General features: G+C 38.3%; 1 protein-coding gene across 4 annotated transcripts in view; it reads right to left on the bottom strand.

Annotated features, from left to right (window-relative positions):
• LOC127662654 (ras and Rab interactor 3-like) overlaps positions 1–16029 on the bottom strand; it is a 43375-nt gene that overhangs the window by 14271 nt on the left and 13075 nt on the right. For 2 of the 4 annotated variants that reach the window (XM_052153940.1, XM_052153939.1), the window contains 7 exons: positions 15703–15775; positions 15506–15597; positions 12141–13559; positions 11459–11767; positions 5089–5220; positions 4693–4856; positions 3278–4508 (listed from right to left, as the gene is read on the bottom strand). In XM_052153940.1, the coding sequence (XP_052009900.1) occupies positions 4182–4508; positions 4693–4856; positions 5089–5220; positions 11459–11767; positions 12141–13559; positions 15506–15597; positions 15703–15775 (2516 nt within the window). In that variant the 3' untranslated portion in view covers positions 3278–4181. Of the gene's footprint in view, positions 1–3277; positions 4509–4692; positions 4857–5088; positions 5221–11458; positions 11768–12140; positions 13560–15505; positions 15598–15702; positions 15776–16029 lie in introns of those variants that run through there. The other 2 variants (XM_052153942.1, XM_052153941.1) reach the window with 2 other exon arrangements.

Genomic DNA, 16029 nt, shown 5'->3' with positions numbered 1-16029 from the left:
ACATCAATTTCTCTTGCTCCTCTGTGAATGTTTGCCTCCTGGTGCTGGGTTTTCCCACTTTCACAGATTCTTTCCCCTTGAATCCTCCTTTCAGGCAGAGAAAGAAATGGTGATCTGAAGAGCTTCCTCTTCTGCAGTCTCTGTTCCTGCACAGGTAAATGTCCGTACATTCCTCATCCTCTTCATGACATCTGAGACATCTTCTGCATGCTCCCAGCCTTTCGATAGCATTCAGTTTCTCACCAGGTCTCAATTCTTTAAACTGCTTACAAAAGAAGATTTTCTCACGATGCTTCTCATCTCCACAAACAACACATCCTCCTTTCCTTGTGGACTTTGTGGAGGCATACCTCTTCTCCAGGTATGTAGCTTTCTTTTCAGGTTTTTCACTTCCACCCAATTGGTCTAGTTTCTCTAGAATGTCCTCTTGTGTCTTCAAGAATGTCAGAAGGATGTCAAAGTGATTGTCATGTGTGACTCCATTTCTTGGGTTGACCATAAACGCCAGCCAGTCCCTCTTTATGTTATCTGGGAGCTTGCTCTCTATGGATCTGATCACAAGGGGATTCTTTATGGCTCCAATGCTTTCGAGTTCCGTGGAGGTCATTCAGAGCTTTTTCCACAGCCTGAATTAGGTCAATTACCTTCCTTGGCTGGTGTGACTTTAAAGGAGGGATCCTCTCTAGGTCCCCAATTATCTCCAAAGCAATCGTTGGCTTGTTTCCATACCTGTTTTCAAGTACTCTAAATATGTCTTCAGCACTGTTGTATGTTGTCAAGCTCAGGTCCCTACCTATCCTCTCGTCCACACTGTCAAGGAGTTGGAACTTCTTCACTTCCACTGATCCAGTCGGCTCTCCCTGCTTTTGTAGACTTTCCCAGTCTCTCCTCCATCTATGGAAACTCCTCCTAATCCCAGTGAATTTAGGTAGACTGGTTGGCTTTATTCTCACCACTGGTTGGGGAACTGCGGTTGGAATAGGCTGTTGGTCTGGACCTCTTCTTTCCTCTTCTGCAATTTTTTGTGCGGTGAGGAATTCTGCCCTTCTGGCCTCCAGGTTGCTGCCGAATATTCTCAGGTCTCTTAATCTGCCTCTCAGGTCTGCTGTCTGATCATGTGGGATCCATTTCTCCCAGTCTTTCAGGCTTTCAGTTGCACCATGGATTAGCCTCCTTGCTCTTTCCAGCTGTAGTTCATAGCCGTCTCTATTGATAGCAGTGATGGGGCTTACCTGGGCTCTGTCACAGGCTTTTTCCGCTTCTTGGATTGCAAAGTCTACTTCCTCTTTACCATATCTTGGCCAGAGGTTGGATTGGACTGCCTTACGGATGTCCCCCAGTCTCATGTCGCACTCTTCCATTGTCCTTTCAAGCTCAGCCTGCTGGTGCTCGTCGAGCTTGACTTCTTCATCCTCCTCAGATCCCGCTTCAGCCAGTAGGCCAGCCCTGTAGTCCTCATTTGCATCGGCTCACATACCTTGCCAGGGAACTGAGCTTGCTGAACTCCTCTTGAAGTTCATGCTTAATCATACTATCTGCAGCTTTGCTCAGATAGTTTGCTTGCTTGGTGAAAGCAGATTTAGCTAAAGTCCGCTCTTGCTTCAGTTGCTTGACTGTTTTCCCAAGAGTTTCCTTTGCCATGGTGCAGAGTTTCCAGTCAATTTTTCCTTTGCGTTGACAGCTTGACCTCAGGCCTTTGATCCTTGTTCTCACTGCCACGCTGGTTATCAACTGTCAAGTTGTGTGTGTTTTTAACTGACCACAGCTCTGCCCAAACTTGAAAACTGCTTTATCTCTGATGAACGCAAAGGACAACTCAAATCTGCTCACTTTATGATTTTTTATTTCTTCAAGATGGTTTGATAGATTAGGGATGAGACAGAATAGGTTGATAACCTTTAAAATACACAAACCAAAAGCATGAATTAGTTACAAACAAATCTCAATACAACTTTCTCAAAGTAATAAATAAATGCTACTGAATCCTCAAACCAAACAAAGTCATTCAGATCAACCTGGGATGTCTAATAATAACAATACCAATCCCGTAATTAAACTTATACAAATGCTTAGAGTAGCGTTACAATAATAAAGTCTTCCTTATTTAATTTAAATTGTATGTTACAACCAAGCAAAAGCAAACATATGAACATAGAGAAGCCTGAACTCAACACATTCAAACACATTTTAACCTTATACTGTCCTACCAGTTAGCGTCTTTGAGATGATCAGGAGCTGTGGTCATAGTAGCTTTTCCCAGGAACAAGTGAGAGAGAGTGAGCCAACTGAGCTCTTCACAAACATTTCAATGCCATGCACTTCCTGTGGGCAGGCAAATATGGTCCCAAGAGCACTTCCCAAAAGTTGGTTCCACCAACTTTTGTTGCATGGTTGCCCCCTGCAGTTTGGGAGTAATCTGGGAGTGACCTGAATATAGGCTTAGAGTGCTCAGTACACTTGTAACCACGAATTGACACAACAGTGGCTGAAAGAATAGTTCTACCTGAACGATTGTGTGTTGTAGATTGATTGACATTAGCTGAATGCAACAAACAAGAGATGAGGTAATGACATCACTCTATACTCTATCACACTATAGAATTCTATAGATATAGCATAAATCTAGCATATGATTATGGTCCAGCCCCTGCTTCTTAAACTCTGCAGCAGTTGTCAACACTTGTAACACTTCTGTTTGTTTTCTCACCACTTTACCACCAGTTTAGATTCCGCCCTGTTAAAGGAAATTTGAAATTTAAATTTCTGTTTGTTCCTCTCCCCTGCCGTCATTCTCTTCCAACATGATCTGACCATTCAAACGAGAATCTGAACGCTGAACCATAGGACAGGTCTTACACCAAGGGAAATATTTACTTGATTAATTCTCAATTATTGGGTGTCTTTCTGGTAGAAATGCCTATTCTCTTTACGATATTTGGACTACATCCTGAACAGCTCTTTTGTACTGTCTATACAAACTTACACCACTCTGCATATCCTCATTCTCTTTTGCACATACCAGTAGATGGCAACTTTCTCTACATAATATACTATTAAATTATGTTATTTTTGTAATTCCATAAGTAATGTAAGCTTTTGTTTAAAAGTAATCTTTTGCAAGTACTACTCTCATGACTTATTTAATTTGCTTTTACATTCATCCATTAATTTAGTTCAAAAGAAATATACTTTTATTAATTATAGGGATAATTGTTTTCTTTTTTTTTCAACTTTTTTGAGTTGGCTTTTTCATAAGTGAACACCAACCATAAATAATGCAAAAAGGTATTTATTACCAGTAAACATTTAAAAATTAATAACAAACACAAGTCTTTGGTTTGGCATATGTTGTGCTCACTGAAACAGATACATCTTATGAGATACTGTATATAGATATTTATGTTGCTTAAAATTATTTTCCATAAAATCTTATGCCAAAACTATTGTATGTTGTCAGACATAAAAAGCAGTGATATTTAACTTATTGTGAACCTCAACAAAATATAAAACAGAGGGCAAATTACTGAGTATAGAAACAGAGCAATGCAGGTGCACAGTTCAAGGTCTGTAAAGATGCATTGCTTTAAGAAATTTATAAATGAAGAAATCAGCACCAAAGTAGACAGTATGAGTCACAACCTCTAGAGCCCTGAGATATAAAATCTTTGGCTACATTGTTTGAAAGTTAAAGTTTTGTTTGTGAATCATGTAACTTTCAAGGTCTTCCCATCACTGCTGTGAAACTAGATTAGATCTGCTAAAGTTAAGGCTAACTAAGGTGAAGAATATATCTGTGGCTCTCTGTGCACTGAAAGTCTCACAAATAGAAGTACATTTACTGAGGCAGGCTGTTCATTTGAGCTCACAATGATTCTTTATGAGAAAATCAGTGGATCTTTTCAAACGAGATTTGGGATTCCAGTCCTAGTCCTTTCCAACTAGCAAATGCCTATCTTTTGAAAGCCAGTCTCTGTATTCATGCCATTTCCCTGGGTAAATAGCACAGTATGGTATGTGATTAGGCATTTTAATGTCAACTTACATTCTTCTGCATCACTTACAGTACATACTTTCGTAAATTAAAGATGTCATTTGCATTCCGTTCAAGCTACCCAAAACCTTCTGCAAAGATCCACTGACACTTGAATGTATGCACACGCACGTATACATATGCACACAGTTCATATTAAACTCTCTTCTGGTGCAGGTTTAGGAGGTGTCTGGTCCACAGATTCTTCTTCTGGCCAGCGACCATGCCGGTACACAAAGTAATACTCCTTCCGTGGCTCACTGTGGTGCATGCTGGATTTGATAGCGAGAGGGAACTCCTCAGGAGCAAGTGGCATGTAATGGCCATCCACTAGCACACTCAGGCAATAAGACTCAGGGTCCAACACCTCATATTTCTCAGCACACTGATTGCACAGGTCTTGAGCCGTAGTGTTAGGTCGCACCCCCAGGGTCTTGGTGTTGGAGCCAGCTTCCATGAAGGACACATTAATGAAGTCCTGACAGGAGGTTGGACACATAAAAATGTTGACAAAATGTTAAAAGTTGAATTCACATCTTTTACACATTTTTCTTTAACATTTTGTTTCACTGGTGTTCCTGCAGTGACAGTAACTGTGACTATACAGTAACAACAACTATGGCATTCTAGATTTTCTTTTGATGTTGTGGTTGTGATGATACCTGCACAGAGGATCGTGATGCTCGAGCCTTGTTTTGGGTGCGGCGGCGTTCCCAGCGATGGATTGAGTCCTGGATCTCCAGACTCAGATGTCTGGTCACAGCCTGTTTATCAAAATTCTTAATGTGCTCCAGAGCACCATAGGTGGTGGTTAGATAGTATGAACCTGAAAATGTAAAAATAATTTTCCTTGTTATATTATCTGCTATAAACTATATTAGCTTGTTTGAAACATAGATCTGTATTATGTTTGATGTGATTTGATGTGTGTTTTAAGAGGCCATTCACATAGGATGCATTATTGTGCCCATCTGCACTGTTTTTTTAATTGTTTTCCTATGTTAACATGCGCTAGATTCACTCCATGACTCTGTATTAGTAAATGTGTGTGTCCTCACCCTCTCCAAGCTGCAGTGCAGGATCCATCAGCTCCATCATATACTCTACATCCAGCAGCAGAGCACTGATGTTACTTCGTGCCAAGACAAACATCAACACGGGCAGGAAGTCATCAGCGCCGTAAGCCTTTCCTGTTAGGAGAGCAACTAATTAGTCAATTAAATGTTCGAAAATGTTTATACCGCAATAATTATTAGGGTTTCTGAAGGTTTCATGAAGGATAAATGTAAACATAACAGTAAGAGTTCAGGAAATCCTTTGGAATCCTTTTTAATGATACAGAAATCACATTCACTATCATTCAAATTTTAAAAATAACAAATTAAGACTTTGTAAGTCCAGAAGAAACCCTGAATAACACAATAGGCTCACTTTAAGCATCTAAATGTTGTCTAAATGCATCTTTTGAGTATTTTGTGCTTATATGTGGCAGTCCACATTGTTTCTGGGTCCTAACGGGGCACATTTGCTAATTCTCAAATGTTCATATAGCAATAAGTACACAGAGTACAGAACCTGTTTTGTTATATGTGCACACTGCATTTTATATGAATGTAGAACAAGAAATACATGCTGGATGGAAAGGCAGACTTACAAGATAGCCTATGGAGTGCTGCCAATATAATACAGCTCTGAGAGAGCTCTGCTGTATTCTACAAGCTTTTACAAGATTTACATTTTGCTGTAGTGCACTGGGTCAATGATTTTAATTCATTTTAAAGGGATAGTTCACCCAAAACTCACTCTCTTGCCATCCCAGATGTGTATGACTTTCTTCTGCAGCACACAAATTATGATTTTGTAAAGAATATTTCAGCTCTGTATTCCATACAATGCATGTGAATGGGTGTCAAAATGTTGACACTCCAAAAATCACAAATGCAGCACAAAAGTAATCCATATGACTCCAGTGGTTAAATCAATGTCTTTAGAAGTGATATTATAGGTGTAGGTGAGAAAAAGATCAACATTTATGTCCTTTTTTGCTACAAAGTCTTCTCCCTGCCCAGTAGGGTGTGGTATGCATGAAGAACAAGAATAACCAAAAACAAAAGAAGAAGAATGTGAATGCTAAAATGTAGCCTGACTGAGCAGTGAGGAGAATTTATATAAAAAATTGACTTAAAAATGTATTTGTTACTCACCCACACCTAACAAATTACTTCTGGAGTCATATTGATAAATTTTATGCTGATTTGTGTGATATTTTGGAGCTTTATATTTTCGGCCCCCATTCACTTGCATTGAATGGACCAAAAGAGTTACACACATTTTGGATGGCATAAGTGTGAGTAAATGATGAGAGCATTTTCCTTTTTGGGTGAACTATTCCTTTAAGACTTTAGACGTTTAATGCCTAAATGTAAAAAAAATATTCTAATAATCAAATACTATGCATCAAATGGACTTGTGATGTAATAGCTGATAGCTTTTCACATGTGTATACCCATAAGCTAGCTATGTCTGTTACTTTTCAAATATACTGTAATCAACAATACACTGGCAAATGGTTCATTTAAATAGTAAAAATAGTAGTTGATCTTAAATATGGGGTCTGCAGCAAAATGAAAACTAGTTTATATATTCGGTCTGTCTGTGTGTGTCTATATTTTGCAGATAATATGATAATATTTCCAGATTACTTTCATAGCCATGAGTAAATCTTTCTTAGTTCCTAGTGTTTATGCAATGTAACATATTCAGCATTCAAAGAATGAGTGGGAGAAAATATCCCAGAGATACTGTTTGTATGCTCTGGATTAAAATTTACCAATTTTAAAGGCAGAGTTGTGTTTGCTACATTGTGAGTAAATTTGTTCTATTAGATGTACATTTCAGTATTACATTGCCACAGTTCCTTATAAAAACCCAGTCCTTTAATATGGATCTAGAAACAGTACCTCTGGTGTGATACAGTGTTTAATTTGGGATAATAAAACAACTAAATGAGAATAAGACAATTTACAGAAAAAATGTGTGTCAGCAGCGTAATACCATGGTGAGTTCATATACTGTATGTAAACCATTTGGAATAATATGTTTAAAGTAAGTTGACCCAAATGCAAGCTAATTTAATTTAAGTCAAATTAACAGAGGATCTAATTAAACAAATAGTATGCAATGTCACTGTAAATTGCATCTAGTATTTACTTATGTCAAAATGTAGCTACATGAACATAAAGAATGACTATATTTGTGAATCTAGTAGCTTTTTCAGTCAGTGAGATGTGAGTTTGAGGTACATTGTCCAGATCTGTGAGTTAAAAAAAAAATAAAAAATTTTTGGCTGTTCACCACTTTAAATCAGATTTTCACAACAGAAATGTGGTAACTGAACCAGACTTTAAGTAAGAGACTGTTGTGGACCACAGAAAATGGGTTGTTGATGCTCATAAGGCCAGAAAGTGTTTCAAAACCATTGCTCAAGGCTTTGGCCTTTGTAAATCTGTGGTTATGAAATTGAATGAAAAGAGGAAATGGAACACTTTTTTGAGTGTTCTTTGAGATGGATAATTCTTTAAAGAACAATGAAATAATATCTTAGGTTCTGCAAGCAACACCTGTCTGTGCTAATCTTTTTGCTCATGAATACCTATTAAGGAACACACTGAAACAAGTGAGGTGTGCATGGAAGGATGCTAAAGAATAAATATCTCTGTAAAAAAAAACACCTTAAGCCTCGACAAGAAAACTCTGCCTGAATTATCTAAACAGCGTTTGGAAGATTGCATCGACAAAAGACAGAGCTCCAGTGAAAACTAAGACACATATCCTGCAAAAACAAATCCATACAGTCCAACAAATATTTCTTAAATGCAGAACAGTTTCATAGTGATATGAGAGTGTAATACTGCTTTTAAGTCTCAGAATTACCAATGAATTCTGGATTGCAGCAGAAATAGAGAATCTAAGGGTCTAACTTAAAGTAAGCAGTTCACAGGAAATACATAAACATTCCCAAACAAAGTTGACCCAGACTGTAGTTTAAAGAGATAATTCACCCCAAAATTACAATGCTCTCATCACTTACTCACCCTCTTGCCATCACAGATGTCTATGACTTTCTTTCTTCAGCAGAACACAACAAAGATTTTTAGAAGAATATCTCAGCTCTGTAGGTCCATACAATGCAAGTGAATGGTGTTCAGAAATTTTGTAGCTTCAAAAATCACACAAAGGAAACATAAAATGAATCCATCTGACTCCAGTTTTCAAATCCATGTCTTCAAAAGCGAAATAATAGGTGTGGGTGAGAGATTTAGAGTAAAAGAGGACTTAATTTTGATCTGTTTCTCACCCACGCATATCATATCACTTATAAAGATATGTATGTAACCACTGGAATCTTATGGATTGTTTCTTTGATGTGAGTTTTGGGGCTACAAAAGGTCTGATCACCATTCACTTGCATTGTATGGACCTACAGATCTGAGATGTTCATCTAAAAATCTTTGTGTTCTGCTGAAGAAAGAAAGTGATATGCATCTGGGATGGCATGAGGGTGAGAAAATTATGAGAGAATTTTCATATTTGGGTGAACTAACCCTTTAATATTGTGTTAAATGTTATTGCTAATAATAAATACTTCAGAATGTGGACCACTTATTAACAAAGTCGCAAAAAAGTCCAAATGGAGTTATGACTGAAATCAGGTCTCTTAGACTATGATCTGTCTTGTGAAAGATGGGTTTGACTCAACTGTGTTCAGATTCAGAGAAAATTGCAGTGTGAAAATTGCAAAATCCACACTACAACCTAGTAACTGATGGTTTTTGTTAATGGTGTAGTAACTGCGTTTTGCCTATGTGGGGCAGTTCAGATAGTCAGCACAATAGACGTGTAAAGGTTTACAGTCTTTATCATCATTGTTAAACTCTTGCTGAACAGCTCAGTGGTTTATCCAGTCTTGCTTTCAGTTGTGCTAAATGTACATGCAGAAAAATACAGACAGACATGAGCTTTGAGAGTTAACATTTTGTTAAATCTCATGCATGTCCAGTCCTGTAAACAACAGCCCTACACACAAACACTATGTTTTGCAGCTATAGCACTTCCTTTTTTGGAAGCACTAATGACAACTTTGATGTAATCTGGACTAATTTTGGGGTGAGGAGGAAAAGGCGAAATCTGAGCTGTGTAGAGAGCCATCGGTTACGTGTTTCCTGTCACTTTCAGGTTGCACTCTTTCCAACATATTCTCTAGAAAACTAAGACACATAACCTGCAAAAACAAATCCATACAGTCCAACAATTATTTCTATAATGCAGAACAGTTCCATAGTGATATGAGAGTGTAATACTGCTTTTAAGTCTCAGAATTACCAATGAATTCTGGATTGCAGCAGTAATAGAGAATCTAAGGGTCTAGGAGCTGAAATTTAACATGACTCTTAGCATTCAAGTAAATCTACCGAGACTTTATCTGAAACCCATGTGATACATGCCATGAGTCATAACTTAAAGTAAGCAGTTCACAGGAAATACATAAACATTACCAAACACAGTTGACCCAGACTGTTAACAGCTGCAGTTTAAAGAGATAATTCACAAAAAATTACAATTCTCTCATCACTTACTCACCCTCATGCCATCACAGATGTGTATAACTTTCTTTCTTCAGCAGAACACAAACAAAGATTTTTAGACGAACATCTCAGCTCTGTAGGTCCATACAATGCAAGTGAATGGTGTTCAGACCTTTTGTAGCTTCAAAAATCACACAAAGGAAACATAAAATTAATCCATATGACTCCAGTTTTTAAATCCATGTCTTCAGAAGCGATATAATAGGTGTGGGTGAGAAACAGATAAAAATGTAATTCCTTTTTTACTATAAATCTCCACGTTAACATTCCCTTTCAGATGTGAAAGTGAAACTAAACCGACACCACATTTGACTTTCAGATGTAAAAGTGAAAGTGGAGATTTAGAGTAATAGAGGACTTCATTTTGATCTGTTTCTCTCCCACACCTATCATATCACTTCTAAAGACATGTATTTAACCACTGGAATCTTATGGATTGCTTCTCTGTTTCCTTTATGTGAGTTTTGGGACTACAGAGGTCTGATCTCCAATCACTTGCATTGTATGGACCTACAGAGCTGAGATATTCTTCTAAAAATCTTTGTTTGTGTTCTGCTGAAGAAAGAAAGTGATCTAAAATAAATACTGCAAATAATAAATACTTCAGAATGTGGACCACTGATTAACAAAAAGTCCAAATGGAGTTATGACTGAAATCAGGTCTCTTAGACTATGATCTGTCTTATGAAAGATGGGTTTGACCCAATTGAGACAATTGCAGTGTGAAAATTGCACAATCCACACTACAACCAAGTAACTGATGTTTTTTTTTATTTTTTTTTATGGCGTAGTAACTGCATTTTGCATTTGTGGGGCAGTTCTTGTTTTCAGTGGTGCTACATGTACATGTAGAATAATACAGACCAACATGAGCTTTGAGAGTTAACATTTTGTTAAATCTCATGCATGTCCAGTCCTGTAAACAACAGCCCTACACACAAACACCATGTTTTGCAGCTATAGCACTTCCTTTTTTCGAAGCACTAATGACAACGTCGATGTAATCTGGACTAATTTTTAGAGTCTGAGATCTGTAGAGAGCCATCGGTTACGTGTTTCCTGTCACTTTATGTTTAGAGGTTGCACTCTTTCCACCATATTCTCTAGAACTGATGAGTAATAATGAGTCTGGTAATTTTAGGAATTTGTGGATTTCCCCAAAGTTGTACTTTTCTCATACATAGAATTTTTGTTTTGTTTTGTGTGTTGTTTTATTGGGTCAGAAGCAAGAAGTTATAGCTCCCTACCTACTGTACAAAAACAGACATTTAACATGTCCAATAACTTTTTTGATTCAAGATTTTAGGTTCAAATTAGAGACAGAAACAGAGACTCTATCTTAGATCCTTTAAAGGGTCACTATTCAATTTTCTATCAATTAATATGAGCTTATAAAAACTGCACAATTATATTGTAAAATAACTGTATAATAATTACAGAAGAATTGGAAAAAATCAATTCAATTTAGAATAATTATAGCATGTCACATAGCAGGAAACTGCCACTTCTTGAAATACCAGTCAACTACCTACATTTAGTTGTATTTATCTGAAATATACTATTAACCCCCTTTTTAACATAAAAAAGGAAAGCAGGTACTGTTGAACTACTCTGGACAGCCACATCCAACAGTCTTTCACAGATTATGTTTAAAGAAGGTTGACATGTTAATAATGTTTAATGATAATAATATAGACTGATATAGCATCTAATTATTTATAACCAAGGGATGATCTGACATTCATAAGTGTATCTCTCTCTCTCTTTTCTAAAATAAACCAACCTGGACAGCCCACAGACATGGACTCATAGATGATTTTGCAGGTCTTGAGGAGCAAGTCGATCTTCTTCTGAGGTGAATACTCTTGGTGCAGGTTACCAAGCTTCACTTGAATTTTCTCCATTACAGCCATTTCAGGGACACTAGTGGTTACCCCCAGGTCTGTGGTGGTGGTCCCCAGAACCACTTGCTGGTTCTCTTTTAGTTTCTTCAGGTATCCCGCACGTGAGTGGATATCCTTCAGTCCATTATACACGGCCTCACGCAGGGGTTTCAGAACACTCTTGCAAAGTGCAACCTCAATGATGATCTCTGAAGAGAGAAAGACCACTTACCAGATACATCATGTTGATTTAGTACCACTTTTAACATTGTACATTCTTAATTCATTATTTAATCATATTAATCCACGAGAAGATGGAATTGCATAGCATATGCCTATATACCTGTTTCACTGTCAGTGTCTTCCTAAGATATTATTATTAAACATCCTGTGGTTCAGAGGAGGAGCTATCCTTTTAAGGTCAATTAGTTAATAGCTAAACAGGTAAAGCATGGCACTAACTACATGAATGGAATTACAAAGGAAAGCAGGAATATTGATAAAACATCTAGCTTTAATGCATTGCAAGTTGCTTGAATTAAAGTGTCAGCCAAATGCACCCAAGGTGTAAATGTATATTACCCAATTTCTCCTCAGAGTATGGAGCTGCTTCTTGTAGATTTTGTAGCTCTTTACTCTGGATCAAGTAGCTTTTTAGTTGGGTTATTGTCTGCCTGATCTCTTGTAGCATCTCTGTGCTAGAGGTGTGTTTCCGCATAGTGTCTAAGGTAAAAGCTCGATAATCCCTGACAAGGTTCCCGAAGTATGTGTTTCCATCCCGGGACAGCTCTACGATGCGTTTCTGCAGCTTGCGGTCGGCACTCATGAAGCCTGTGAGGACGTTGGAGAGGTTTGCCATGGACACCATGGATAGTCGTTGCTTTGCTCGGTCAAGCATGATTGTAGGGGTCCTCTTAATTAGAGCACCTGTTGCCACAAGGTTGTCCGTCTCCTCCTCTGTGCTGCTGGTTGAGTAGGAATCATCTGGCTGTGGAGCTCCACCCTCAGGAGAATACAGAGAAACATCAGAGACTTTGGAATGATTAGCATTAATGATGAGAGAATGGCGGACAGGACTGGGACTTCTGGAATTCAGAGGAAGAATGGAAGTGGGTTCTTGGGTACTTGGTCTAAGTGAATTCCCAGTGGCTTTGGAGAGTTGTCCAGGCAGAATTTGAGAGAGTCTTTTTCTCCTGGGAGGTGCTACTGGAGTATCAGAGTTCTTTGCTTCAGCCGCTACTTCCCAAGTCACTTTTGTAGCTCCATTAAATACATTAGATTGTTCCTCTGGCACTTCCTGGAGAGTTTCTAAGTCCACAGGCTTCTCTCTTTCTTCCATACTGTCATCTAGGCAAATGAGAGAAGCTACAGGGTCTTGCGGAACATCTGCATCAGCTTCTCTGGAGGTGCTGGTGGTGACTTCCTGCTGCGCTGGTTCCTCTGATGGTTGTTTCTCAGATAGTCTGCGCCGGAATGGTACTGGAGGAACTCTAAATGAAGCAGTACTAGAAGACTGCTTTCCCTCAGCTATTTGTAAGGCTGCTGGCTTGGCAGTGTCATGCTCAACGTCCGAGGCAGGAGTTCTCTGTCTCACTTGTTCTGCATTATCACCATCACTTCCTTCCCTTTTCTTCATAGAAGGGGGAGGAGAACTGAGAATTTGCTTAAACGCCTCTTTTGCTGGCTTGCCAAATGCATAGTGTAGAGAACACTCAGTTGTACTGGGAGGACATGGACGCATGGGTGGTGGTCTTTTATATTTGGGTGGAGCCTGGATTGGAGCGTTGAGGCTTTGGGTCCTTAAGACAGGGGTAGGTGAGGTGGGCGGCATGCTGTTGCCACATTCCTCAATGAAAATGGGGTTGACATACCAAAGGCGGTCGCTGCCAATAGAAAGCTGGATTTCACAGGAGCTGCTTTGCCCCTGGCTGTCTGGAGTGCCACAACTACCATCTCCATTTCCCACTTCCTCATGACTATTCAGAGCTGAATTCCAGAACTCTGTGTGAGCATGAGAAACATGAAAGCTTTATGAGATTTTAAAGGTATAGTTTGCCCAAAAAGATGATTCTGGCATCATTTCCTCTGGTTTAAACTCATATGACATAAAAGGATATGTTAGACAGAATGTTAGTGACTGGCGGCTCAGTCACCATTCACTTTATATGTATGGGGAAAAAAACTACAATGAAAGTTAATGGTGACTGAGGCTAACTTTCTGTGTAACATCTCTTTTTGTGTTCCACAGAAGATAGAAAATAATTTGGGTTAGGAATGACATGATGACATCCTTTACATTTTTGGGCAAACTATCCCTTTTACTTATCCCTTCAAAAGTTAAAGTTAAAGTTTTCTCTGCCTTTCACACTGACAAATTATGCTGACATAGATTAACATACAAGTAAAGCTCAATCGACAGCACTTGTGGCATACTGTAGATTACCATATTCATTTTGACTGTTACGGTTACTCAAAAATGGTTCAACAATGGTACAAGGAATGTAACAGTAAGGCACTGTGATGAGGAGGAGGGCAGGCTGGGCCGTGACTATGCACGCCCGGCCCCCAATCATGCTAATCAGGCAAGGAGAGGGATAAATGCAGCCGGAATCGTCAGTTCCAGAGAGAGAGAGAGAGAGCCACACGCAGCTGCCGTGTGTCCACTTGTGTTTGTGTCTTTTTGTTTAAATTTACATTAACTATTACTTTGACTGTTCCCATTTTAACCTTCTTACAGCACTTACAATGGAAGTGAATGGAGCTAGTCAATGGGTGTTAAAATTCACACGGTTTCATATGTATAGCCACAAAACGTAAACATTACACTTGTTTTAGTGTACTAAATCACTTACTAATCTTATCTGTGTAATGTTTTATCCAATATAAAAAGAAGTGTCATGACAACATAAACAATGAAACACATAAACATCTGCTCAACACCGTAACGCTGGAATATCCCTGATTTTTTTACACTAAAATCATGTTAACACTTAATGATAATGAAATAATATTTATATCTTGCATTTTTATTTTAATGGCCTGGCCCCATTCACCTTTGTAAGTGCATTGCTATAACCACAGTTTTTGCTTTCAAAAAAATTACCTTTTGTGGTGATCAACATTATACCACAAATTCTGTCGAATGAGCTTAAAGGGATAGTTCACCCAAAAATTTTAAATTCTCTCATCATTTACTCACCCTTATTCCATCCCAGATATGTATGACTTTCTTTCATCTGATGAACTCAAATGAACATTTTTAGAAGAATTTCTCAGCTCTTTTGGTCCATACAATACAAGTGAGTGGGTGCCAAAATAATTGAAGCTCCAAAAATCACACATGTCAGCATAAAAGTAATCCATATGTCTTCTGTGGTTAAATCAATGACTTCAGAAGCGATATGATAGGTGTGGATGAGAAAAAGATCACTTTTACATTGTTTTTGGTTATTCTCGTTCTTCATGCATACCACACCCTACTGGGCAGGGAGAAGACTTTGTAGCAAAAAAGGACATAAATGTTGATCTTTTTCTCACCTACACCTATAATATCACTTCTAAAGACATTGATTTAAACACTGGATTCGTATGGATTACTTTTATGATGCCTTTGTGTGCTTTTTGGAGCGTCAACATTTTGGCACAATTCACTTGCATTGTGTGGACCTACAGAGATTAAATATTCTTCTAAAAATCATAAATCGAGTTCTGCAGAAGAAAGAAAGTCATACATATCAGGCATGGCATGAGGGTGAGTAAATGATGAGAGAATTTACATTTTTGGGTGAAACATCACTTTAACTTGTATTGAACCTGGGACATTTCTTCAAGCGTTACATTGTCCATTAGCTTTCATAGCACTTCCTATGAGTGTCATGGAACCTTTGGCTTCTTGAAGATTAAAACAAGACTTAAATGAGAAAAACTATGCTATCATTCCGCCTTACCTGAACCAAGAGAAGAGATCACCTCCATATCCTCATATTTAGCTACATGGAGGATGACCTGAGGTAACTTCAGAGGAAAAGGAAGTATGTCCCTTAGTGAAAAAGATAAATGAAAGCTCTGAATATTTTTGGAAGAAGAAAAAAAGATGAATGAGATATTGATGTATGCTGGAGATGTGATGAGGCGTCTGTCTTACCGGCTCACACAGTAGAAAGCAATGAGTTTAAAAATGTTTTCAAAGACAAGGACAGACCCTTCGAGGTACAGCACTGCAGTAAATGAAAGAAAGTGTTAAGGCTAGTAATGCATCTGATTGCCTTACCTCACAGCCATAACGATTTAAATATATTAGCTGCACTAGTTTAAAATGCTTGTGTGACTTATCACCTACTGAAACAAAAACACTTACGTACAGTACAATAAATATGCAAAACCGTCCATTCTTCACTTTAAATGTAGGTTTTAGAGACAAGGCCACTGACAAAAGTGATTACCACACACACAAACAGAGAGAGAGAGAGAG

Source organism: Xyrauchen texanus, chromosome 22 (genome assembly GCF_025860055.1).
Source record: "Xyrauchen texanus isolate HMW12.3.18 chromosome 22, RBS_HiC_50CHRs, whole genome shotgun sequence".
NCBI classification, from domain to species: domain Eukaryota; kingdom Metazoa; phylum Chordata; class Actinopteri; order Cypriniformes; family Catostomidae; genus Xyrauchen; species Xyrauchen texanus.
This window is presented reverse-complemented; position numbering and strand designations above follow the sequence as displayed.